General features: G+C 36.7%; 1 protein-coding gene across 1 annotated transcript; it reads left to right on the top strand.

Annotated features, from left to right (window-relative positions):
• Positions 1-24,094, top strand: snx16 (sorting nexin 16). The gene is made up of 10 exons (XM_033985833.2): positions 1-158; positions 3,279-3,470; positions 4,726-4,794; positions 5,258-5,493; positions 8,216-8,302; positions 12,343-12,491; positions 12,573-12,642; positions 13,621-13,757; positions 14,395-14,508; positions 19,614-24,094. The coding sequence occupies exons 2-10, from the start codon at positions 3,380-3,382 to the stop codon at positions 19,732-19,734; spliced, it is 1,074 nt and encodes a 357-aa protein (XP_033841724.2). The 5' UTR covers positions 1-158; positions 3,279-3,379; the 3' UTR covers positions 19,735-24,094.
• Positions 24,095-27,624: the final 3,530 nt, after the last annotated feature.

Below are 27,624 nucleotides of genomic sequence, written 5' to 3'. Positions count from 1 at the left end.
GGTCAGGGGGCAGAACAACATGCGGTATTGGTATTGTCAGTGTACGCTAACATGAGCCGATGAAGCAATGTTTTGATGGTCAACATTATGGATTTACTGGACAGTCAATATCCCATCAAACAGGACTATATCTGAATAAACGTGACTCGACCATCGCGGTAAGTACGACCCACTGTCAATGCGCATCCATGAATATTGATTAGCTTAACCGATTTAGCATGCTAGTTAGCCAAAATAGATGCTACTTAAATTTTGACTCAAATTATTACATAAAATAAAAAGTTTTAACCAATTGGATGTAATTAACAGCCTGTGCAATGATAAAACTGTAGAGTTGTTGAACTTTTTGTGTATAATATACGTGTATAAGAATAGTGATAATTTGAGAGGATGAGTAGTAGTGTTGATGTTAGCTTGGTGGCTACGTTATACTTTTATCAACAGTCATGGTTATATTTGTGCTATAAGCTATGCAAAATTCTGACGTAAATCTACCCACTGGGATGTTGTTGTCGATGCTTTTTAGCTCCGTTTTGGGGTTTGTGGTTTGTAAATCATCTAAAAATAACCACATGCAGAATGGAAAAAGTGTGGGTACACACACAATAATCGCGTGAACTTTCTCCTGATCTATTTATTATTAACCATTTGTGTCATTGCAATCATTGAATTTAATTCTCACATATTTGTAAGATGTTTCATGGCTTGACTAGTTATTTTAAGGGGCTCTAACTAATCTCTATTGTTGGCGGATTTTTACCACGTAAGCGTTTGTTGTAACAGAGATTACTGGGGACGCACGTGAACGAGTCGGCTCATTCGAACAATTCCTGAACGAGAACGATTGAAACCGGATCTAATTTTTGAAAACAGCCGAATCTTCTCCCACTCTCAGTTTGAACGATTTTAAACACATCTAAGCCTTGGTCATTTCTTTTTCCATTATTTTGATGTTATATTGAGTTCTCACATTGCCTTCTGTCATATAAATAAATAGTAAAAGAGCCAGGCTTTTGATTGTTTTTTTTTTTACATAAACATATCCAAAAGATTCGGATTATATAAAAGAGCCGAAAGTCCCATCACTAACTGGAGTTGGCACTGTGACAATCTGCTTACTTACTATTTACTCACAAGACCCAATTTAATTAGTACAGTAGAAAAGCGTACACCAGTGTTTCCAATTGATCTGTGCTGGAAAATGTAATTGATATGGTGAGTTATGTGGCATAATGTAAGCGCCAATCATGCAGGATGGAGAGGCTAGGATGCAAGCAGTAAATTAAACCAAGCTGTATTTTATTTTCACAGATGTAGCCAAACGTAAGACTGTAGCCAACTATAGAAATTCTTGTTGAACTAAAGACATCCTGCCGATCAATTGGTTGAGTAAAAAGGGGTGGGTAACAAAAATTTAAAATTATATGGTGTGTAGAAGTACTGAAATTGTGTATTTATATGAAAAAGTTCAGATTAAACCTAAATCTACAACTGGTTTACTACATATCTTGCAGTTCCTCCTGTTGTCTCATATAGATCTGTCCCATAAAAATCTGAATTGCATTAGAGCTGTCATAGAAATTGCAAGACATTAGTTTAATTTTGTGAGCCCCATTCATTCAGCTTTAATCAACCATTTTAAAAATTTCTGTTTTTACAAAACGTAAGAATGTGTACAAACAAAATATAAATAATGTCTATATATTTCGCAGTATGGTGCTGGTGCATGTCTTTTACTCTTAGGGATAATAACTGATTCAAAACATTTGGCAGTATGTAGTACTGTAGTCGACTAAATAAATTCTTGTTGGAGTAAAGACATGTGCTGCCAATTGATTAGTCGACTAAAAAGGAGGCGTGGCTAAAGCTCCCAAAACTATTATGTTTCTCTGTGTGTCTGACCCAAACTGCACTTACACAACTATACCTGCAGAGGGAGTTCATGCAAAAACTACTATTTATCAAGACAAACGTGCTAAACTATGTATTTACATGAAGACAGATTAAACTTGTGAACCATCAGTTTAATCTACCTTTTTAAATATAAAAACAAAAAATACCAAATCTTTAGCTAAGTCACTCACTTCCTCTTTCTGCTGTTGTCTCATATAAATCCTTATCATCCAAATAAAATGATTAATTGACTAATTCAAATTTTGGTTGACCAAGACTCCATTGACAAATTAATCGACTGAATGACTAAAGGCCATAGTAGTATACTATAATTATGTACTCACTACAGTGATCGAAATATTATTAACAATGTAATTTAGGTGAAAGTGACTAACTGCAAAACTGTTGGCTAATGCTAGCTAGGTTGTGACTGTAATGGTATTTTAGAAGGACATGTTTAACAGCACAAATCAGCTCACCTGTTATAATTTCAATTAGGTCAGTTCTTTATGACCAGATTATGTTGAAATAAAGGTCAAACTAAAGTCTAACTTGAGTCACAGAGCTTCAGACAGAGCAGAGCCTTCAGTTGCCATCACATCCCCAGGAAATGTTGATAACATCAGCTGCAAAGTATCAATAGAGTTATTGCCATTTAACACAAAAATTGTCAAATATGTTCTTAATATAGAACCACTTTGTATTCATCTGAAATGTGAGCTCCAAACAACAAGCTTTGTTCATTATTTAAGCTGATTTAAAAGACTCAGGCTGATCATTGATCTTGATCTCGATTACATTTTGATTCATTGCATTGTCAAGTTCCAACCAATGCAATAACTCTCTCCAACCAACCACCCACCATCACCAGAAAAGTTACATCAATCTTCTGGAACAGTCTTCCTGAAGATGTGAGACAGGCCTCTACTGACAATGTTTAAATCCAGGCTCAAAACAGTTTGTTTAGCTCTGTATATGACTGACTGTTTTTATTCTGCACTCTTCTCTTTTAAAGTTTATGATGATTATTTGTGATTATTTATGTTTGGATTTGTTCTATTGTGATTTTAATATTTCTTATTCTGTAAAGCACTTTGAATTACTTTGTTTAGGAACAGTGCTGTACAAATAAACTTGCCTTGCCTTATACTTGTTATGATGCAGCTCAAGATCACAAAAAGCTATTCAGGAAAGGTTAATATTTGTCCTGTGAATGTGACTTTTATAGTATCAATACCTGCACAAAGAAATATCTTGTTTTGATACCATCTTTAATATCAATTAGTACCTGATCATCGATACCTTTGCTTTGACAACCCTACATCTTACTCTTTCATGCTATTTAGTGCTGTGACTGTATTACTTTTACTGTTTTGTCTTTGCAGGCTCTAATGCTTTGTCTGTGCTGCTGAGAGCTCCGGGCTGAAGTGTTTACCTGGTGGAGACTCGTTGACTCGATTTGGAGTTTGTTTTGGGGCTGTGGATAATGGCGGCTCCATTTGTGCCTGTCCCACTGCCCCTGGACCGCTCCCGAACAGCAGGCAAACTCAGGAGGCCTCAGAGAGCTTCGTCTTTAGGTATGGGTCAATGCCATTAACGATTGATAAATAGCTAACTAAGCTAACTAAATAGACATATGCTGTGTATTTATTACCAATTTCTGGATGATATGGCAAAAAAAAAAAAAAAAATCATAATTTTTTTGACTCGTATTGATCAAATGCAGACAGTTTACCACTGACTTATTTTGACCTCAACAGCTTCTTATACAAAATATCTGTACTGGCTGGGACAAGACAAATTTTGCTCCAATAATACAATTGATACCATGTAGCTGGCGGACTCTCCTATTGACCTTATTCAGCCCCGCCCACTTTTGCCATAAATGCGACTAAACTGAGCTTTCTTTGTGGTGGCACTTCTGGTTCAGCAGGAATTGCATTAATTTCAATAGAGAATTTGAAAAAAGTTTTGCCATTAAAATCTCATATAAAGTGGGTTGTTTTGTGTCATATGTTCAGTGTTCTTGTGCACAAATAAGTTGACAATGTATTGATTTTCTGGGAGGCTTTGAAACAGCTCTTTAGTACCTATACAGCTTATTTACTGCTAAGATCAGCAGCCCCACGCAAAATAATACAACCCTAATGACAATGGCAGCACCCATGGCAACAACAAGCTGAATAGACAGCTGCAGATCACACCAGCGAGTACTGGACCATTTAATCACAATTTGATTTAAATATGATAAAATATGATAGCAGCCTAAGTTCTGCTACTTAAGTGTTTTTTATTAGCATCCTGTGGTTCATAATTCAGTCTGCTTTACGTAATTTCCTGTTCCCATATTAAAAAGAATCTAGGTTATTTCAAGTCATTTCTTATGCTCAGCAATTATTTTACCCATCAATTCATCCCTTTATTTTTCATACAGTTAATCTAAATAAATCTGTCATTATGACACTTTACTAAATGGGATATACTACTTGGATTTACAGACCAAGAAGGAATGTCTTTAGAAAAAATACCCATCGTGACGAGAACTCAATAAATCAACTTTGAGTTGAATAAATGATTGTAGGAAACTTCTTCCTGTTTTATTAATAACAATATAATATAACATATATATGTATATCCCAGTTGAATCAACATTGAATTTGAACTGGTGCAAATATAAAATTATTGCAATTATTCAGGAAATTGATGTCCTTTGCAAGCGGAAAATAAAACTGCTTAACATGCAAAGAAAATAAAGAAGGGATGTCATTGAATCCACAAAATATATAGTTTTGTTTTGACAGTAACCTTTGCCAAACCATATCTCTTTTTCAGGCAGTGTATCCAGCAGCTCTGACTCCTCTGGCCCCAGGTTGAACGGAGACGGTCGAGAGTGTGGTGGAGGTACGAATATGGAATATATATAAGTTTACTTATTTAAGTTCGAATATATATGACTCAAGTTTATTTGTATAGCACCTTTAAAGACGGTACTGCACATAACAATGTAAAACAAACATTTAACTCTGAAAGTCAGCAGAATTATGTTCTGAACAAATGGAACTAAGAAAAACAATAGATAAAATTAATAAATAATAAAATATTATCAAAAATCAGGTACTACAAGTGTAAGAACATATAGACTAGTGTACGCCCATGGAACTATGGAACCTATCTGGGCAACTGAAGGATTACACAGATATAAGGCCACATGGGAATATAAAAGAAAGTACTAGTATTTAATGTTAAATCATCATGTTTTTATTATCATCGTGGTATCGGAATCGGTATTGAGTTTATCCCTTAGTATCAAAATTGAATTTGAAATTTTTGCGTCTTGACCACAGTATTCTCATGACATCTCTAGGTGGATTTGGCTCTCGACGGTCCTCCCGTTCCTCTCGCAGCAGGACCCCCCCTCCTGCCCAGAGCCCACTACTGCGTGCCCGAGTGAACGGTGCTCTGGAGCCCTCCGTGCAGTTCTCCGCCTGTCCACGGTCCATCTCCGACCCAGAGAGGAGCCCCCAAACGCAGCCAGTTGAGCGGCCCATCACCCCCACCGTCTTGGGGTATGAAGTCATGGAGGAGAGGGCCAAATTCACGGTACAAAAACCAATGCATCTTAAAAACAAAATTTGTCTTTGATTTTTATTTATTTATTTATTTCAGGGACAGTGCATATTAATCAACATTTCCATCTAAATATGCCAGAGTTAGCCAGACGGCTATTTTTCATCTGTAGTCCCTTGACAAATGTCAGGTGTCACTTCTACATAACAATAATAAACGATATTACCTCTCTATAAGATTGATGTTTTAAAAATACTATAGATCAAGATTTTATATTTTCTGCGTTGAACCTGAAAATTACCGTCTTAAATGTGAAAAACAGTTTGCAAGTCAAAAGTTATTAGTTATTACCCTAATTTTCAGACTATTGAGCACACCTGAATATAGGCCGCACCAGCTAAATTTGAAAAAAAAAAAAACATTTCGTACATATATGAGCCACACTCGAATATAAGCCGCATGCTACAAATGTTGCAACATGAGACATTTACGCAAAAAGACGGTACACTGAGGTTTTTTTTGGTTGTTTTTTTTCATTTAAGACACACTGCTTTTCAAGCTGCCTGAAAATCTACTTTACGGCACCAACATGCCTGCATTTTGCTTAAAACAGCACCAACACGGGCCATCTGCTTTTATTTCCTCTGAAAGCTCTTGTCTTTTTACATTGACTAAGTTCTTCCCGCTGCCGCCTCCAACGTCGCACTATCAATTCATTAATCCCAAGCTCACGTGCAGTGGCCCCGTTTCCTTCTTTGAGGCCAGATCCATTGCCTTTATCTTAAAAGCTGGATCATTTGGATTTCTTTGTGTGTTTTCTATGATGAGGGTGTGTGCATGATGCACAAAGTGACAGTATAGTAGTATAGAGTATATTCTTTAGCGCATAATAGCTCATAATTTTTTCCCACGCCTGTCTCACTTTTGCATTTACTGCTAAAGAGTGCCCCCCGGTGGCCATTAGCCAGTAAAAATCTATAAATTAGCCACACTGTTGTATAGGCCGCAGAGTTCAAAGAATGGGAAAAAAGTAGCAGATTATAGTCTGGAATTTATGGTATTCACCATGATGAGTTTATAAGCACTTTTAGCTCAATAGCGGAGTTTTGCAGTCACTAGAATGCTAACAACTAGCATGCTAACACACACTTTGTGATTATTGAACAATATATAATGAATTAATAATAATTAAAAGTTTAAAAACTTTAACACTTTCTCATATACTGAGGACACATCATTTCATAGAGCTGTTTTTGGTTTTGATAATTAAATGCATAACAAATAGCACAACAAAAGATAATGTGCCATCAATCCAAACTCACTATACAAAAACAATACATCTGACACTCAAATCTGTATAATATTTGTATTACGACATGCAACAGTAAGTCGACTGTCAAACTTGTATCCTATATCATTTATTTCACTGGCAGAATGCTCTCAATATGTTTCACATTTTTCATTTCAGTTGTGATGGCAGACATCTTTTTGTATGGGATTTGCTGATGGGTTTTATCCTCTGAGACTGATCTTTGTCCAGGGAGCGATTCTTCTGAGCGATTTTCTGTGTAGAAATGATTAAAGACTTGAAGGACATGCACTCACCAACCTCAGGCCAATAGACTAGTATTTTCTATTAAAGCAACAGTATGCAGCCTGCACTCTTACTTTTTTTTTAAAAACATAACAATCACAGCTGAACCTGAGTGGCTAGTGACTTAACCTACAGATAAAGACACATACAAGTTCTCAGTATGTGGACAGGCCATGCTTCATGTCAAAGCTCAGAAACTCTGGCTTTGGAACCAACTGGAATTCTATACTGAAACTGGCAACCCAAATGACTCATGTCAGGCTCATTCTGCTTTCTGATTGGATAATTGTCTTGAGAACCTAAACACCAAATAAATAGGACTTCATTTCCAGTGTTTTTGTAACTAAGATCAAATCAGAATTACAATTGTTATCAATAAAAGCTACATTTAATTTGAACAAGTTTACCCCGTATCTGGGGGCATGGATAGGTAAACTATATATAGTTCCTTTAAATATATATTATTTTATATGCCTCAAACTGCTCAAGACATAAATGAACAAAAATATGGCATGGATATGATTATATGCAAAATTTTAATATATATTATATACAGTGGTCCCTCATTTATCATGGGGTCACATTCTAAAATTAACCTGCAAAAGGCAATAATCCGCCAAGTAGTCAGCTTTATTTTTTACAATTATTCTATATGTTGTAAAAACACGGCACGAAGGAGACTGATGGACAATGGTCTACAGCCACTTAGCCAATCAGGACGCAGAACACAATGCACGTTCAGACACTGTAAAAAAAAAAAAAAGCATGCAAAATTGCATTTAAAAAATCTGCAAAACAGCGAGGCCGCGAAAGGTGAACCACGATATAGCGAGGGACCACTGTATAGTATAAAAATGAAAATGAAAAAAAACCCCAAAAACTTTTTATACTCAAAAGTAAAAACCTACATGTAAAGCACTTTGTATTTCTCTATTTATGTGACTATGTTAAGTGTATTCATTCAGCTGGTCACATACTAAAGGTGGTAGGATTGGTGGTCTATTATAAGAAAAGTAAGAATTGAATTGTTTGAATTTTTGTTGTTTGGTTTGATCATATAGCCCCTCATACTCTGGTACCTTGCCTTTTATAACAAAATCCATGTATTGTAAATCGAGTAATTGGCATTTATTTGACATATTTGTACTTCCTCCTCCACAGGTGTACAAGATTCTTGTGAAAAAGTGCTCAGAGGAGAGCTGGGTTGTGTTTCGACGATACACGGACTTCTCCAGACTAAATGACAAGGTGTGTTCAGCTCCTTTATGCTCTGGGTAACTTAAGGTTGCGTAAATTAGGTTAGACTTCTCTTCACTAAAATATTGTTAGCATCATTATATTTTAGATTTCACTACAGTTCTTGCCTAGTTTTATCAACTTTTTAGTGAAGTTTATAATTTTACTTCCTGGCTGGACATGGTATTTAGGTAATTCTATGGCTGCTATCTAGCAACCATAATGTTAACGATACTTTGCAGCTCATCATCAATTTTCCCTGAAGTCTGATGCTAACTTATGGCACTGCTTTGTCTAAAGATCTGTTACACAAGTTAGACCTTAATCTGTTATTTGCTTTAACACAATCTGACCAGAAGAAAACTTAGTTTTCTTAGTTACTTAGTTGTAACATTACAGTCAGAAGCTAGCTAGCATTAGCCAACAGTTTTTCAGCTAGCCACTTTAACCTCTTTTGTTTTGAAAACACTCATATTGATCACAACTATTTAAAATGTGCTGTTTTAATACATTTTGTGTTTTTTCTTGAGTTTTCAGAGCATCTTAAATCTTTTCTGATATTGTTTGCTAATGTGTGCATTGTGTCACTATGGTAACTGCTGAACATTCCTGTGTAAATTCTGCACACCCGACTGGGCAACAGGTGTGTAGGAGGTGGAGCACTTGTCTGAAGAATAAAGGAAACTCTCGCACACTGTCTCACTCTTAACGCAATTTATTCCATATAACGTTTCAGTTGCTCTGACCTTCTTCAGGTATGAGGACAGCCCCTTCTGCTCCCCTTATATAAATTAAGGGACCGCCTCCTTTAGTTTAATCAACCAATAGTCGTAAGACACATGTATTCACAATCAGACCCCAAAAAAACACCCGCAAGATTGTGCATAATTCCAACCTCTTGGGGGTGTCAGTTATGTCATTTATGTCATTTATGCTGTTTTTTCCAAAATTCTAAAAATTATAGTATATATCTGCTATTTTTTCTGATTGATAATAATCATTATATTTTTCTAGTTATTATCCATGCATTTTAACTCACAAAAAACATTTGTATACTGAATTATGCACAATCTTGCGGGTGTTTTTTGGGGTTCTGATTGTGAGTTTCCTTTATTCTTCAGACAAGTGCTGAACATTCCACCATAGAGATCCAGCATGATGTTACTGCAAAGTATCAATAAGGGCCAAAACTTGTCTAAATTGTACAGTCCATATGGTTACACTAATATAAAAAGATGACAACACCTGTATTTTGTTAAATGAATGTTTAATGTCAGAAAAATGTGTGTTGACTCAGCATGAATTGTGTCTGTGTTTTGGATGGAATTTTCCGTGTTGATGACATAGGTAGAGATGTTTCGTTTTTAGATCTCAGCTCTACTTCCTCTATTTTTGCACTTTTTTCTCAACTTTTTTCCCCCACAAACTGCCACTTAACTGATGCAAAACTATGATAATATTTACTGCAAGTACTTTCCCTCATTTTTGTTTGCACTTTTGTTCAGTAACTGGAAAAGTAATCATTGCCATGACAAAGAGACCCACTGCTCACAAATAACCAAAAACAGAATCTATTTTGGCAATGACTGGGCTTGGAAATTTTTGAAAATGCTGTGATAATATCTACCGCAAAAGCAAACAACCGCACAAACAAAGATTAGAATGGACTGAAAAACAGATTATAAGGAGTTTTGTTCCCTTAAAAATGACATCACTGTTTGCAATAGATATCAGTAATACCATGCTTTTATGCTTTTAATAATAATGTAACTGATATACAAAACAAAAAACAAATCAGAAACCTATTCACAGTCAGTGCAGGCTTAATCTGAGGGGCATCTTTACATTGGGTTAGTCACAAATATAATGAAGCATTTCCTTATATTATCTGTAATAGAGGTAAAAGCGCTGTACCTGATTTCTACTGTCTAGTTCATTTTAAACAGTTGTAGTGGTCCAAAGTTATTCCTCACATAAGATGAGGTTATAAACAACTTTCAAATGTCAGAGTGGAGTTTTGCAGTAGTAGGAAAGCTAACAGCAACTAGCATGCTAACGCACATTTGCCGATTATTAGTTAATAAAAGGCATTTGAATTAGATGCAGACAGTTTGAACTCAGGAGCTGCTTGTACAATATACACTGTCTGGCCAAAAAAAAAGTCACACACTTGGTTTGACCACCTTTAGCTTTGATTATAGCATGCATTCACTGTGGCATTGTTTCAATAAGCTTCTGCATTGTCACAAGATTTATTTCCATTCAGTATTGCATACATTTTTTTACCAAGATCTTGCATTGATGCCCGTGCCATCAGGGAAGAAAAAAATCCATTGATGGAAAAACCTGGTCATTCAGTATATTCAGGTAGTCAGCTGACCTCATTCTTTGAGCACAGACTGTTGCTGAACTGAGACGTGACCAACTGCAGGAGGCTTGTACCTATGTGCTTAGTTAAATCCAGGTGGTGACTTTTTGTTTTGGCCAGGCAGTGTATCTGTACTGGGGCAAGACACATTTTGGTCAGATACATGGAAGAAAATCAGCTACAGAACGTTTACATTCATATGCTTTACAAGGCGGTCGGCTCCCATTTCAATTTTTCTTAGATGGGTTTGATTGACAGGTGTTTTAGGCTATAAGGAATATACCTGATCGAAAACAAACATGGCGGTGAAAACTCACATAACATGCACAGACCTGTTTTGCTTGTCCTACTTGTTTCCATGGAAATTCTGTTCCTTTGGTTATAATCTTCCATGTTATAACATAAAATCTATTTATTTCCCTATAGAATATTTCAAAGTATGTTTTAACTGTTTATTTCCATGGAATCATGCAGGTGACCTGGCACCTCTTGAAAGTTAGTGTGTTAACTTATTTAACTTATTTAAATTATAATTAGTTGAAAGAATTATTCATGTCCAGGGGAAAAACAATCTTCTGCTGATGTTTGGGTCAAAGTTACATGCAGGAATAACAAATTGGCCTATAGGTACATTGGACATGTGTTGCAACATTTTGACAAACATTTTTAATCACCAATGGAGCAACATGGGCTCTGTCAGTGTATAGATTAAATGTCTCTGAGCACCCCCTCCTGGTGAAATTTAATATACCCCCATGGAGTGCCTATAGATGATAGCTCAGCTCAAAGGGTCAGGTTTAACATTTACCCCATTCAAGTCTACAGGAGGGAGATTTTATTAAAATAATGGCTAAGATCCCATTGGGAGGCTGTTGTTGTTCCTGTTCATTTGTTTCTTTGCCATTTTGTTGAAAATCCCAAACAGAGCAGAGAAGAACACACCCATCATTTGAGACTACACTGATTGTTATCCACATGTAATTGGATATGTTTCATAAAATCAGTTTTATGAAATTTATTATTCTTACAGATTTAATTATGTTTTGTACATTCTCTTGTGTATTCTCATTTCCTGTATCCTTTTGTTGCATATGTTCTCAGCAATTTAAAGGTACAGTGTGTAACTTTCTGAAGTTGCCAGGTCATCTGCATGATTCAATGGAAATAGAAAGTTAAAACCATGGTTTATATCATTCTCCATGAAGATATATGAGTTTAATACCATAGTTTGTAAGATATAGACAAGGGAACAACATTTCCTTGGAAGCAAGCAGGATGAGGCCCTCCTTCAGGCCAAATAAGAGTGTGTCGAGGTGTAAGCCTGCACAAGTTTTTAAGCTAAAAATAGCAACAAAAAATATGGTTGTGTTTATTGCATTCAAAAGTTACATACTGTGGCTTTAAAGGGCCTATAGTATGCAAATGTGGCTTTTGTTTGACATGGCTTTTAACCATGCTGTGTTGTACTTATATCAGCATCAGTAAGGGTTTCCTATTATATGCAACATTTTGAGGACTTTTTCTCATTCAGATAATTTTATTTTCAATTTTTAATTGCTATGGCAACGATCCTAATGGTGCATCATCCTGAATCCCATGAATAGGCCCCAAAATGGCATTGTACCTGCAAAATGAAATAAAAAATGGAATTGAATTCAATTTAAGTTCTGTATTTTCGTTGCAGTTGAAGGAGCTGTTCCCTGGTTTCCGTCTGGCTCTGCCTCCAAAGCGCTGGTTCAAAGATAACTATGACAGTGAGTTCCTGGAGGAGAGACAGTTGGGTCTTCAGGCTTTTCTACAAAACCTGGTTGCTCACAAAGACATCGCGCACTGGTGAGGGCCTCTACATGTACTTTTACTTAGTTCTGCCTCAGTTAAATAATATCTAAACAAAAACATTTCTGCCTTTTACAGTCAGCCGGTGAGGGAGTTTCTGTGTTTAGATGATCCACCAGGGCCCTTTGACAGTCTCGAGGAGAGCAGGGTAAGCACCATGATGTTTCCAAACTGTGTCCAGAACTTGTTCCAAATAAAATACACTGTATGAACTTAGATGATCATTTATATTCACTAAACCTAAAGCTCGAACAAATGCTGCTGAGAATTCTGTAAGTCCAAGGGGTGAATGTACGGATTAGATGACGATCTACAGGCCTGTGTGTCATTGTTTATGATTAAAAGTCATGAACTCTTTATTTAGAAAAGTTGTAAATCATGAAGTTGCATTTGCTGCATGTGCATTATTCTTGTTTATAGACTGTGTTATATGTTAAATTCCCCAGTGAGCACAATGTAGTAATGTGAAAAGAACAGGCCTATTAAGCAAAATTTCAGCCTATGCCTTTTTGTTCTTGTATTCGTTTTAATTTTGTTGACCGAAAAAACTAAACTAAACACCTACTGCCAATCATTAATCAGTGCTAGTGCAACCGCCGAGTGAATTTTGGAGGTTATGCAACATGACCTGTCCATGTACTGAGAATGAGAAAAACTTTGTGTCTATCTGCAGGTCTAGGCACTGGCAACAGAACTCCAGTTATGATTGTAATACCTTTTTTTAAACAGTAAAAGCACAGGTGAGGTTACATACTCTCTCTGCTCCGACTTGCTGATTCACCCCAGTAAACCTTCTGAACTTCTCCCAAACCCAATAAACGTCAGCTCCTCCTGCCTCTGGAGCTGACGCAGTTATTAAAATATTAAGCACGATCATTTTAACCAGGCCCAGGTCTAGAGGGGTGCAAAAGGGCGCATTGGAACCTCAGTTAAACATGTTTGCATCCTCATTTCAGGCGGCTATAATAATGACACTTTGCACCCCTTTGAAACTCGAATGCCCCTCAGTCAGTTTGGTCTGCACCCGGGTGGCTGATGTTAATTATGTTTTAACTGAAAGTTTAGTCTAACCTGTCATATGCACTTCAAATTAAACATACTGAATACTGTCTAAATGTGTGTACAGGCTTTCTGTGAGACTTTGGAGGAGAGTAACTACCGTCTTCAGAAGGAACTACTGGAGAAACAAAAGGAAATCACATTATTAAAGAAACAGCTGGAAGAGAAGGAGCAGGCCATTCTTCTACTGGAGAGACACATCAGGTCAGTGCCGCATTTCCGACAAAGGCTATGATTTAAAGCTGAAAATATGATTATGCTAAAAAGTAGGGATGGGCAATATGATGAAAAAAATCAAATAATGATCTCATCCCTGTAACACTGGGGTGTCCAAACTATGGCCTGAGGGCCAAATGTGGCCCTCAGACCAATTTTTATTGGCCCAAATGATCCCTGAGAATAATTCTTTTGTGCAAATTCTAGTATTTCTACCACTATAACCTCAATAACATCTAACTGCATCATCATACAGAAATGAGCATTTACGAACTTTTTAAAGGTGTGATGGTTCTGTAAAATAATAAATGAAAAATGAAAAAGAGAGGTTAGAGGTTATGTATATTACCAGTCAAACGTTTGGACACACCCTCTCATTCAGTGTTTTTTTCTTTATTTTTACTACTTTCTCCATTTTTTTTATACACACAGAAGACACATTGAATATATGAAATAAAGTATATGTAATTATGCAGCAAAGAACAAAAGTTAAATAAATCAAAATTTTTTGACAAAGCAAAGTGTGGCTACTTTGAGGATTTTAATATAAAATGTAAACAAATATTTAGTATGTATACTTGAGTAAATATAGACAAACCACCTAACAGTTTTGTTTTTGTGCCAGTGGAGACACAGGGACGCAGGAGTCGCCCTGTGTTTCTGTTCAGGGCAGTGAGAGCAGCGCGGAGGTGGAGTCTTCAGCTGCTGAGGCTGACCAAGATATTACAGACCACAACGGGTAAAATACACAAAATATACACAAAAATATACACAAGATACTGCAATGTTTAAGCATGATTTATAATATATTTTCAATTTTGTTTCTACTTTGCTGAAATATTTTATCAAATTTATTACTATATTTATTATTATAAATGTAGTACCTTCTACTTGATTACATCTTTTACTATCGTTTAATTTACTCAAGTCTTAATTTAGCTTGAGTAATAATATTAGTGAATGACAACATTTGATCTCATCCCTGTAAGACAGGGGTGTTCGAACTGTGGCCTGGGGGCCAAATACAGCCCTCAGAGAAGTTTTTGTTGGCCCTCAGGCCTCCTGCTAAATTCTTAATTCAGCTTGAATAATAATATTAGTGAATGAACACATTTATACAAAATGTTGTTGAATTTGAATTTTCAAAGTTTAAATAATACAAAATAAATGTGCCTGTAATTAATTACCCTCTATTCCCTATTACACATATTATACTAAGTTAAAGTATTTTTCAGTGACATTTGCAAACCTGTGTTTGGTTTATGCAGTTCATCAAATTGATCTTTTTAAAATGACTTGTTAATTTAAATGTAAATAGGTTGTAGATCAATTGCCATCTAGAGGATTCAGCCATTTATTTAAAATTAGTCAGTTATTCCAAGATTTAAAGGTGCATTATGTAACTTTGTGGTTGATCATTCCACCTGCTTTGAGATATTTATTGGTAGTTATTGCTTTGCCTGAAATCTCCCACAGTGTGGAATTAAGCATGTCTATCCCCAGGATACAAAACATGCAAAGAAATTTAATAAATCCAAGATAGATATGTTTAATGCCATACAGTGGAAAATTCCAGGCTAAGCAGCAACAGCTTGATGCTAACAAGCAGACAGTGGGCCCCTCCCAGAACAGTTACATAAAAGGTGGTTTGTGTCTTGTTATTTTGACCTACAACAGTGAGAAAATGACACTAAACTGACATTTCTAAAAACGTAACAACGTTTCTCTGAGGTTAATGTGAAGTTAAGAAGAAACTGTTAACGCATAACATAAATCAGTTTGACTCTTGTTTTCTTCAACCCTTCTGAGTGTGGACTTATTTGTATAGGTCTTTTTTAGGGACCTACCAGACTGTTGTCTCAAAAATAATAAAAGTGCATTTCATGTTACACAATGAAAGCTAATAATTACATTAACATAATAACAGGTTTCAGCTTTTCTCTATTCAAAAGATATTATAATTTGTTTTAAATAGTTAATTGCTGTGGCAACAATAATTTTTCATCATTCTGAAACCCACAGATAGGTTAGTTATCTTTAAGTCTGTGAATTAAACCAATTTGTTCATGTAGTAAAGTAAAATTCTTTCTTGCCCCAGCACAGATATTGTAAAAGTAGCTCTTAGTGTCAAAATTAGATCGCTGTGTACTCTTTGCATCTAATTATGAAGCATTTTTATTGCACGCGAATCAAAATGTGCATTATTAGCATGCAGTTGTTGTTGGCATCAGCGTGACGGCAAAACTCCACTCTTACCTCTAAAAGTTGTGAAAAGCACTTATAAACTGATGGTGGTGAATAGGTGAATAGGATGTTCAGAATGCATAAGGTCAGTGAGGAATAACTTTGTACCACTGCAAACTGTTTAGAGCTCATTCTGTTTTTCACTTTTTTTAAGATTGTAAAAATCAGGTACAGTGACTTTAGGGTTGATTTCTCTTGACATCCTATTCACTGTATAATCTTTTATGATCACAAACTTTAACCATTTATTTTCTGTTTTTACTGTTTATTTCTTCAACAGCACTTCTCCAGTTTGACAAAGCGAAAACATGTGAGGTACATTTGACCTGCTGTGCAAACTAATGACATATCATAGTTCTGTGTCTCTGTTCTCTCTCCTCTTCCTGTGGTTTTGACAGTCGATATGTCTGACTCATTGTGTCGGATATCCAGTGTGTACTTTACCATTGGAGGCTGCAGTCTTTTCTACAGTGTATTGGCTCTAAATGTTGCATGTATGTCTTGTGAATGTCTTGTAGAAAAGTTTAAGTACTTACATTTACCTTATTCTGGAAGTTGAGTAGAGTTTGACAAAGATAGGGTAAAATGAGTAGCAGTTAAAGGTACACTACGTAACTTTTCAGTTGGAGGGTCTGCTACATGTGTGTTTGCATAGAGATGTTGTTACTCTACCAGGAATGTACCTCAGGACATCATTATTGCCTCTATGAAGACAAACGGGTAACCACCCGGCCAAGTTACAGGTCAGATCAGTGGAGAGATGATCACACTCACATAAAAATGCACCTATTTTGAGATATTTTTGAGCAATCAAAACACTTATGATTGAATAAATGTAAGACACAGCCATGCTGTGGAACATTACAGGCAGTGGTAATATCTAGCCCTCACCAGAAAAGTAACTTTCTGCACTTTTAAAGCTGCCACCCATGGTCTTTGTTCAGACTCACCTGTGCTCTTTCCAAAGCTGGCACAGCATCAGACAAAACTAACAGACAGCATCTAGGTGAAAAGTAACAATACAACAGGAGTGGGCCAGCCAATCTAATTACAGTGTTATGATACTAATATTGATACTTTGCAATGGCATTAAGCTGGGGGTGTTCTACATGTATCTCTATGGTGAATGTTAGCAATCACTGTCAAAAACGTTTTAACATTTACAAAATACAAAATGGACACGGCACATTTTCAGGAGCCTGTGATCAATACAAGTTTTCATGATCCTGTTTAGGCGAGAGTGACTAACTGAAATCTGCTGGCTAATGTTAGCTAGCATGTGACTGTAATGCTATTTGAGAGATTCTTGTCTAACAGCACAAATCAGCTTACCTGTTGTAGTTCCAACTAAACCAACTCTTTCTGGTCACATTCTGTTGAAATAAAGCTCAGATTAAAGTCTAACAAGCATCAGATAGAGCAGTGCTTACAGTTAGCATCACAATCCCAGGGAATGCTGATATCAGCTGCAAATTATCAGTGGTGCTATTGTTTTATTTACTTACTTATGTTTAGAACATTAGTTTTGTACAATAAACCATGACAAATGGAGTGGCCAAAAATTGAAAAAGTGTAGAGAATTTTGTCCTGTGCACCTGTTGACCCATCCTTCAATGCTGCTGGGGCACCCTGTCAGGAGCAGTGGGGCCCATCTCCAGGTCTTGAGCTAGTCTAGGTCAGGACTATCATAGCTGGAGTTTTGAGCTGTTGTGCATGTTTTGTGTTGAAGAGTGTCCCAAAGAAACTCACCCAGAAGGAATCAAACCCAAAACCTTAAATACCGAATATGGGAACAACATAAACACAGCAACTATAGATCAAGCACTTCTGTGTAAATTATTCTTTGGTCGTCCAAGAACCTTGAAACATCAAAGTGGTTTTGATTGTCATCAAAAGCAGTTTTTAAACACTCAATGTTTACAAGTCAAAGCGGAAGAGACAAAAGATCAACCTGAAATCTAACACCCAATAAAGTTTTCAGAAATAACATGCTTGACAAAGATAGTCACAGAGGAAGATGACAGCGAACACAGTGGGGAAAACTGTGATCAAATGACTTTAGGGCAGCAACTAACAATTATTTTGATATCCTAGTGATTATTAGGGCTGTAATCGACTAAAGAGATTCTTGTTGGACTAAAGACATGTGCTGTCGATTGAATTGTCAACTAGAAGGGGGCGTGGCTAAAGCCATACATGTCTCTGTGCATCTACTTTCTGGTATTTGGCTTTTGCTTTGACATATTTAACATCTTGTGCTGCATCTATTGATAAGAATGTCTCATTGTGAATTTCTGAATATCTTTGTATATTGGATCTGTTCCATCTATGTCGGGTCTAACCATGCAAACTTAAAGGCACACTTTGTAACTTTTCCACTGGAGGGTCTGCCACCTGCGTGTCTCCATGGAAATAGACAACTTCAATGTCATACTGTGGAGACCAATGGTTCCTAATCTGTTAATTGTAGTTGTATAGTGCCAATTATTGTGATATTGTCTTGTTTTTATGACCAAAATCCCCCAAAACATTCTTTAAATGTATCTATTTTACTATAAATAGCAAAGAATCTGACAAATGTCTGTGTGCGTGTACCCCTGGTTGGGAAACACTGAAAAGCAATAACATCTCCATGGAGACAAGCGGGTAGCTGACCTTCCATCAGAAAAGTTATAAAGTGCACCTTTAAGATTCATTTATGCTCTTTTTGGTAGCACTGTATTTGACACTACACTCGATTGTCAGCAGCAGTTATGCCGTTAAGCTCAGTACAACACCCTGTAATAACATTTAAGCCCCAGTGTGGTGTTGAATACAGTGTGACCTTGTACATACTAGACATGTGTTCTTTCAAACTGCAGTTATCATTATTGAATTTATACTTTCAACTGTTGTATTAATTAATGTCTGAATCTCTTCTCTGTCTCTCTTTCTCTCCTTTTGCCCCACCCTTCTCCCATCCCCTCTCTCCATCCTCTCCCTCCTATCCACCCTTTCCTTTTCTTCTCTCCCTCTTTCTTGCTTCCTTTCTTCTCCTCCCTCCTCATCCTATCCACCCCAACTCCCCTTTCTCTCTCCCCCCTACCTTTTTCTCTGTCCTCTCTACCCTCTCTTTACCCCTACCTTTCTCTCTCTCCTCTCTACCCTCTCTTTACCTTTACCTTTCTCTCTCCCTATCCACCCCGCCGCACTCTCTCACTCTGTACTCTCTTTCTATCTCTACTCTCTCTCTACCCCTACCTTTCTCTGTCCTCATCCACTCCCGCCTCTCTCACCCTCTCTACCCTCTGTCTCTCTCTCTGCCCTCTGTCTACCCCTACCTCTCTCCCCGCTCACCCTCCCTCTCTGTCTCTCTCTCTACCCTCTCTCTCCCTCTCTACCCTCTCTCTACCCCTACCTTTCTCCCCGTCCACTCCCACTGCTCTCTCTCCCTCTGTACCCTCATTCTCTCTCTACTCTCTCTACCCCTGCCTCTCTCCCTCTCTATTCTCTTTACCCTCTCTCTACCCCTACCTGTCTCAACCCCCCCTCTCTCCCTCTTTCTCTTTCTCCCCTTACCTTTTCTCTCTCCACCCTCTCTTCCTCGTTCTGTCCCTTCAGATCAGACTCGACAGTTGCAGTGATCCGTTCTTCTGGCTGTTGGTGCGGGCCTGCTCTCAGTACCTCTCCTCCAGTCATCGAAGTCACACAGCTGTACCACCAACCACAGGACGAAACCTAAAACCTCCAAATTCAAAATGTTTCCAACGTTTATTCCAACTGATATCTCTTTCTTCATTAAAATGAGTGGCAAGGAACGAAACTTTGAGTACACTTTATAATAATTACACCTTAATTAACCTTAATACAACATGAACATCATGTAACAAATAGTTTATTAAGAATGATTCAGGCTTAGTGACTACTTCATTAAGGGGTTTGGGTCATTGAGTAGTTACTAAGCTCTTAAGTCTTTGTTCATGCTTATTAAGGCTAATTAGATGTTGTTTTTGTAAAGTGTTACCTGAACTTCTATGTGTTTTGGATCAGCCTGGAAATGGTATCTCATCCCTAACCAGGAGATTATTTCCAGTGACGAGAGGGAGAGAGGGAGGCGGGGGTGGATGGAGCCATATATTTTGGGCTTAAATCAGACATTAAAGCCCTACTGTGGAACATTTCACCTAATGAATGCATTAAAAACACATCCATTTTGTTTATATAACCCACTCCAAAAATGGTTTCATTGTGATTGCAATGAAATTAAATTCCTTTTTTTAAAAATTGAATTTCTTTTGCTCTCTTTTGCGATGGATCCTACCTGGACGACTGGTATTACAAACGTTTTAGTGTGATGAAAATTGTATCACCGTTACCATAGCAATTAACAGTTCCAATAAAAATATTGTACATCTTTTTAATGGGAAAAAGTCTTCAAAATGTTGCCTACAAAGGGAAGTTAAAACCCAAATTGCTGGTGCACATAAGTGCAGTACTGGCCTGTCTTTTTATGCATCAGTGAATGTTCCACAGTATGGTTTTAATCCTAAAATACAGATTATACAGATTGCATCACAGTTTCTTACATAAGGGACTGCATTATAAATGGGTGGTTATATTGTTTTGGCTTCCCTTCACCTGTTACACTATGTTCCAGCTCACTTTTCATTACGGGTTTTGTTGATTCTGGCTTGATCAGCTCTGAAACGATTGTCCCTCTTCCACAATCATGTTTTTGCATCTTTCTATTTTATTATAACCGTATCTTCACCTTCAAATTTTAGAGAAGGGTCTAAGCCAGGAAAGAGAATTCTCCACATAACAGCTTGTATGATTTAAAAGCTTATTTCCGATGATACGAAACACCACGGGATATTTGATCTGGATCCAAATCTCGACTACAAAAAGCAAGAAATCTACTGTAGTGATTCTGACCTCAACTTTTGCGTTTGGGACGTCCTGCTGTGGTTAAATATGACTGAACAGACAAGAAATTTTGACCTTTTTGACTAAACCTGCAAGATGGAGACAATCAAAGACAAATATGAACCACATTTCAGAACAAGAGGATACCAGATGTTTGTCATTGCTGCTGCTACATTTCACAAATATGAAATCAATCTATTTAATGCAATAATAGGTTGTTTAGAGCTGGTGTTAAAATATATTGCAATAAATGTAATAAAGTTAAAGGTGCTCTATGTAACTTTTATGGTAGAGGGAATGTCACCTAATTATCGTGCATTTTTTACAATTACAGGAGATTTTATTGAGAAAAACATGCATTCTTATCATTAATTTTGAATACTCGTCTCCATGGAGATGCAAAAGTTTAATGCCATAATGTTGAGCATTTTAGGGAGACACAAACAACTTCCATAGAAATATGAATGTGACGGACCCTACGCCAGAACAGTTACATAGTGCATTGGTTTAGTTGCTGTGTTGGTAATTTTCATGTATCACATGCAAAATTTTTTGGCAAAATGCTGTTTTATCCAGTTTAACCAATCATGTGTCTTTGAGTACACAGTTTAACACTAATCCTAGTTGACCACTCAATGTTGAAATCACATGCATTGGCAATATGATACCCGAAAAACTCATATCACTGGAATTTACTCTATTTTCTCCTCACTGAAATTGTTATGTCACTTCCGGGTCCAGCCAGAATCTTCACAGCTGATTCATAGCTTTGTTTTTGTTTCTTATTCATCAAATAAGAGACAACCTTACCTTTCAAAATTGTATATTTAACCAGAAATTGTAGAAAATATGTAAATAGTGTAATTCTAATCTAGCATAACATAGTAGCGGTGTGTATATCTCACTAACTGCTGGACACTCCTAATGCTAGCCTAGCCAACTTACCTCAACCTTTTACACTTGCACACACAGTATGTCACACTATCGCCGCTTTAAAAAAAATAAATAAAAAAGAGGAAATTGTAAACATGTAAACATTTTAATCGGCTGATGTGCCTTGGACCCAGAAGTGACATGTCCTACGGCAGTATGGCTTTGTCAGTGCTGAACCACTAATTTAATTACCATCGCCATAGAAACAAAAACACCACTATTTTCTATATCCACTACATTTCACATTCCTTTAAGTTTTGAGTGTAATATTTGGGGTCAGCCATGTTCCACTTGTAACAAAAGAAAGCCACAATAATGTTTATGTTGAAAAGCCATTCCCTGCTTTGACAAATGCAGTCACTGTATCTCCAGCATCTGCAAATGTTGTACTTAAAGGTGCACTCCGGTAATGTTCTGGTTGAGGGAGTATCTGCCACCTGGTTGTCTTCATGATTTTATTGCTTTGCCTGAAATGTTCCACAGCAGGGCATTAAACTTGTCAGTCTTAAAGGAAACAAACAGGTGCAGCGATCTGGCCGAGTTACAGGTCAGATCTCTGGAAAGATGGCCTAATAAGAGTAAGAATCTATGGTTTCAAGATATTTTTAGCAATACTATCACCTGTAATTGAATGTGGCATTAAACTTGCCTGTCTCCATGACGACAAGAAGAAAAGTTTTGTAGTGCACCTTGTAAGGTAATACATCTGAATTTGTCAAATAATCAAATTAACTTTGAAATCAATTAAGTCAATACATTGACTTTTCAGCATTTTATTTGTGTTATTTTTTGTGAAATCTATTACTTCAAACTACACAACTTCAAAGTAGTAGCTCAAGCTCAACTTTTAAAGTGGATCTAAACTAAATCAACTTTTTTGCTACTTAGGTGTGTATATAGTGTTTTAAAAGCATTGTCTACAATTCCCAGCCCATTTTTGGCCATTTTAGTGCAAACTAGGTCAGTTTGCAGCTTTGTGTTCAAAAACTGAGTGGGCTGTGTCCACTGCAATTTCAAGTACTATGTGACATCACATAGGCCTTCATTCAACACAGGTGTTTCTGATTACAAACACCTGGCTGCAGGGTTGGAGTTTGAAGTGTGTTTACATGTTAGACCAATCACACTCCTCCAGACTACGCCCCTTCTCCTCCCTCACTCTCTTCTTTAGTCCTCCAGGTACTGCCCAGTTTAGCAGCTTGAAATGTGCTTGTGGGTGGAGTTTAGGTGTTTAGTCCCACTTTAAACTGCTTCAGTCCTTGCACCCTCTGCAGGTGACAGTGCTTTTCCTATGTAATTATCAGGGTTACTTTGACTTGTTTTTCATACATATCAATTTGAGTTGTGAATACATTTTATCAAGGCTTGGGTGTTAAAATATAATAATATTCTGAGAAAGCCATAATTTTGAAGACATTTCTGGTCTTTTGAAATGCATTTACTGTGTGACTGTTGAAGATGTTGAACTTTGAACTTTGAACCCTGGAGGTCACACAAAGCACTTTAAGGACGAGTGGCTGAAATTAAGTTTTTGCCTTTCTCTCTCTTTTTTTTCTTCTTCTTCTTTTATTTGACCGAAACAGGAAGTGCCTTTGCAATCCTGTTTAACTGGAACTAACGAGGGGCTAAGTCAAATATTGGACATTGGACAATTTGAATGGAAGCCAGTGCGAACAGTTGCTGACCCTATCTTGCAATGTGTTATGAACTCAATTGTGATATTTTAATGAACTCAAACTAGTCTTTCTATTTTGGTAGCTCTGAGTCTTAGATACATTTGGTCAAATCCTTGGATAAAAAAAAGAAACTTATGAAAAAAAACAAAAAAAAACCAAAACAATTCTGACCATAATATTCACAAAAAACTGAAATTTTACTTTTGAAAATTAGAAAAAAATTGTCTTCCATTCATATTTTGTCCAATATTGAGCCCTATTAATGCAACTATATATAAGATTACTGGCATTATTTGTACTGTGGTTTCACTTGAAGAGTTTTTCCAAGTGCCTTCTCCTTCACTTGTTATATATGTTTAAATATAGCTTTATACGGCATTCACGCTCACTGCTAATTATGAAAAAGCTGTTTTGATTCACGTTTCTGTCAAGTTTCTATGTTTTTGTATTAGTATGAATATTATACACCTACAGTTGCACTAAGATGTGTCTGTATAGAGTAAGCTTCTTGAGTACTTGGTTTAAATGGTCAAACATTGATATGGACTGGGCTTACTGCTTTGACATCTACGCAATAAAAAATTTAACTATAATATGTTTCTTGTCATTATGTAGCGCTGAACGAATTGGAATAAATATCTATGTTTTATGTTTTAATTATAGGATTCGGTTCAAAGTTCAAATTTGAAGGGTGTCCATAGATTAAAAGGTGTCAAAACTAATACAAGAATCACATTTCAGAACATGTCTGTACAGGTCTAAACTACAGGGTTAGCAGCTTTTACACAGAAAAAGATGAGTAGGAGATGTTGTTTGTGGAGGAAATTATGGTACTTCAGAGATTACAGCCTTTGTGATTTGCTATGTTCCAAATCACTAAGGCTGGAATGTTCCACAATATGGCATTAAAGTCACTTATCTAGTCTTTATTATTCAAAAATATCTTGAAAGACACAGGTTTTTGGTAGTAGCTGGATCATTGCTCCACAGATCTCACTTGTTATATGGCCTGGTGGTGCCACCTTCTTGTTTCCATGGAAACAGATCGTTTTAGTGCCATACTGTGGAACATTACACTCAAAGCAATAATATCTCCATGAAGACAAGCAAATGGTCAAACAGATAAAGTTAATGAATTTAGGGTCTTTTATCTTGAAAAAAGTTTTCAAATTGAACATGGCTGATAATATGAACACTGGTAAATGTAAATTCTTAGTTTAAAACATTTGCAGTTACAGTTTTAGATCATATTCTGCTCGTCGTCAGTGAGGTGCTCCTGATGTCTCATAGTTATTTTCCTCCTGTTAATGTCAGGCTTTTTACAACAGCTCTTTTGAACTGTGCAGGTTATGCAATAGGATAGTGGTTCCCCGGAGATACAGTAAATTAAGTTTAAAGTCATACTGTGGAATCTCCATAGATACAAGCAGATGGCGGACCTTCCACTAGAAATGTTACACATTACACTTTTAAAGTTACCCAGTCCTGCTTGGGACCTCAAGCACAAGTCTTTATTTGTACAGGATGAAATGACCAATGACCACATTATATTAACTATACCTTTAATACCTGGACTTGTTTTTATTAAGTAATTTTAGGTAAATGTTGAGATTTAAAATGCCCAAAATATAACACAATGATTCGCAGGTGTCAGAGATTATAACTATACAGCAGACAAAAGCAACATCTCTCTTAATAAAGCATGAACAAAGACAGAATTCATAATGAACAAAAAGTTTATTAAGAATGATTCAGGCTAAATATAAGCTCTCTTAACTCTATAAACTCTTAATTAAGTACTTATTACTTAATTTTAGGAGTCAAAGTATTGATAAAGTAGTTACCGTGTAGTTATTGTAAGATGTATCTAATAATGTTACGTGGCAGTCTGTTGAACCATCTGTGTGCGGTGATGAACTGCAGCTCTGCTTTGATTTCTTGGTGTTTGTGAGCACTTAACAAGAGCAAGTGTCACGCGTTCTTTACAGCCGCTCAGCTCAGGTCTCAGGGGACTGTCTCTCTTTAAAGTGGGCAGTAACGACTCCCTACCTCGCTGTAAATTGTAAGAGTTTGTCATTTGAGGCTCATTAACACCTCTATAAAAGGGACTGACAGCTATATTTTTAACAACAGTTCCACGAAAATGCCTGTTAAAGGTCCTATATTACACAAAATTCATTCTCAATAGCTTTAAGACATGTTACAATGCTGTTACCTCCTCACAAACATACCTGGAGTTGTGTTTTATTTCCCTTTATTATTAGGCTGTTTACATCTCCAAAACTCAAAATGCTCTGTTCCACCTTGTGATGTCATGAAGTGGTAGTTTTCATGTTAACAGCTCCTTTTACCTTTAGTTCAGTAGAGATTGGCAATTCCAGGGCTGAAATCATCCAAATGATTCTAGTGAAGCTGTATGAAGTTAGCTACCTTTTACTTTTTGTTTGTAATATGTGCCATTTAAAGTTTAACTCGAGTAACACAACTTCAGACAGAGCAGTGCCTCTAGATAGCTTCCTCAGGGAATGTTGTAGACAGAATAATAATAATGGATTACTCAAACATGTGTGAATGAAACAAAACACAACTCCAGGTGTGTTTTTGAGGAGGTAACGACATTATAACATGGCTTAAAAGCTCAGAAGAGTCAATTTTGTGTAATATTAATCTGATCTTTTTTCAATGCAAGTGAGCTGATTTGTGCTGTTAAACAAGTTCCTCTCAAAATAACATTAGCAAGCAGTTTTTTTTCTTTCTGTGTTATCAATATACAGACTTTCCGAGATCAAAGCATACGAACACCAACAAGTCAGAATCCTGATATCTCATCTTGGAAAAGCCAAGCACCTGAGGACCACATGAATGCAGCAATAAATATCTACATAGTCTTCAAACCACTCGTGTGCCTTGCCATTTTGAAGGTGCATTATCTAACTTTTAAATATTACGCTATTTTCTGATCTATGCTATAATGTTGTTTCCTCATCAAAAACAGACCTGGAGTTCTCTCATGAACAGAAAACACTCTGTTCTACCTTGTGGTGGTAATACAAGAAGTGCCCCACTGCGTTTTTAAACTCCATCCATCCACACTTTCAAAACACTCAGTTGGATAATTTTAGCCTTGGAATTGCCAATCTCCACAGAATTAAAGGTAGAAGGTAGCTGTTGACTTTTAAACTTTATAACATGGAGCAGATGCAGACAGATTAATAATAAAGGGTTACTCAAACATGTGTGAATGAAACAAAACACAACTCCAGGTATGTTTTTGATAAGGTAACAACGTGCTAACATGGCTTAAACCTCACAAGTCAATTTTGCGTAGTATAGGACCTTTAAACCAGACTTAATCCTCATTCAGAATCAGTTGCCTGGTAAACCTGCAGCCATTGTCAGTGAAAGACTCATTCTTGTTTGTGTTTCTTATCTTCATGGTATGTTTTTGCAGCAAACATTTTGTATAATTTGTATATTTGTAAAATGACTTAAGGGAGTCCTGTGGAGCTTGGGAGGTCTGCGGTGTCAGAGTAAACTAGGAAACCCCTCTGGAGGAAATGGTATAGGCAGGCTGATCAAATCTGTGCTGTTGAAAGACATGGAATGTACACTACCAGTGAAAAGACTGGACACACCGTCTCATTCAGTATTTGTTTTTTGTCTTTATTTTTACTGCTTTCTACATTTTAGATACAGATGAAAGACATCAAATATATATTTATTAAAAACATGTATGTATTTACTAAAAACGTCTTGAGCACTGTTTAGACACCATACTTTTAGTCTGTCTTGAGTAATATATTTTACAGTCTAACAATACTTTTACTTGAGTAAAAATTTTGATCACTCTTCCCACTCGAGCCAGGCTCAAACACAGCCATCCAATCAGATTTGTTTATTTCAGTGACTCATGTGAAATGAAGGAGCTCATTGGTCTCCCATCAGTTTGAACATAATCAAATTTCTCTCACTGCAGATTAACAGAGTTTATGCTTCGTTCTTTGATTCTATAGAAATCCACAATGTTTTTCAGCCCCCTGTGATTTTTTTCTCTCTCTTTTTTCCTGGTAAGCAGCCATATTTGTTCTGATGCAGAG

Source organism: Periophthalmus magnuspinnatus, chromosome 20 (assembly GCF_009829125.3).
Source record: "Periophthalmus magnuspinnatus isolate fPerMag1 chromosome 20, fPerMag1.2.pri, whole genome shotgun sequence".
Classification (NCBI taxonomy): Eukaryota; Metazoa; Chordata; class Actinopteri; order Gobiiformes; family Gobiidae; genus Periophthalmus; species Periophthalmus magnuspinnatus.
This window is presented reverse-complemented; position numbering and strand designations above follow the sequence as displayed.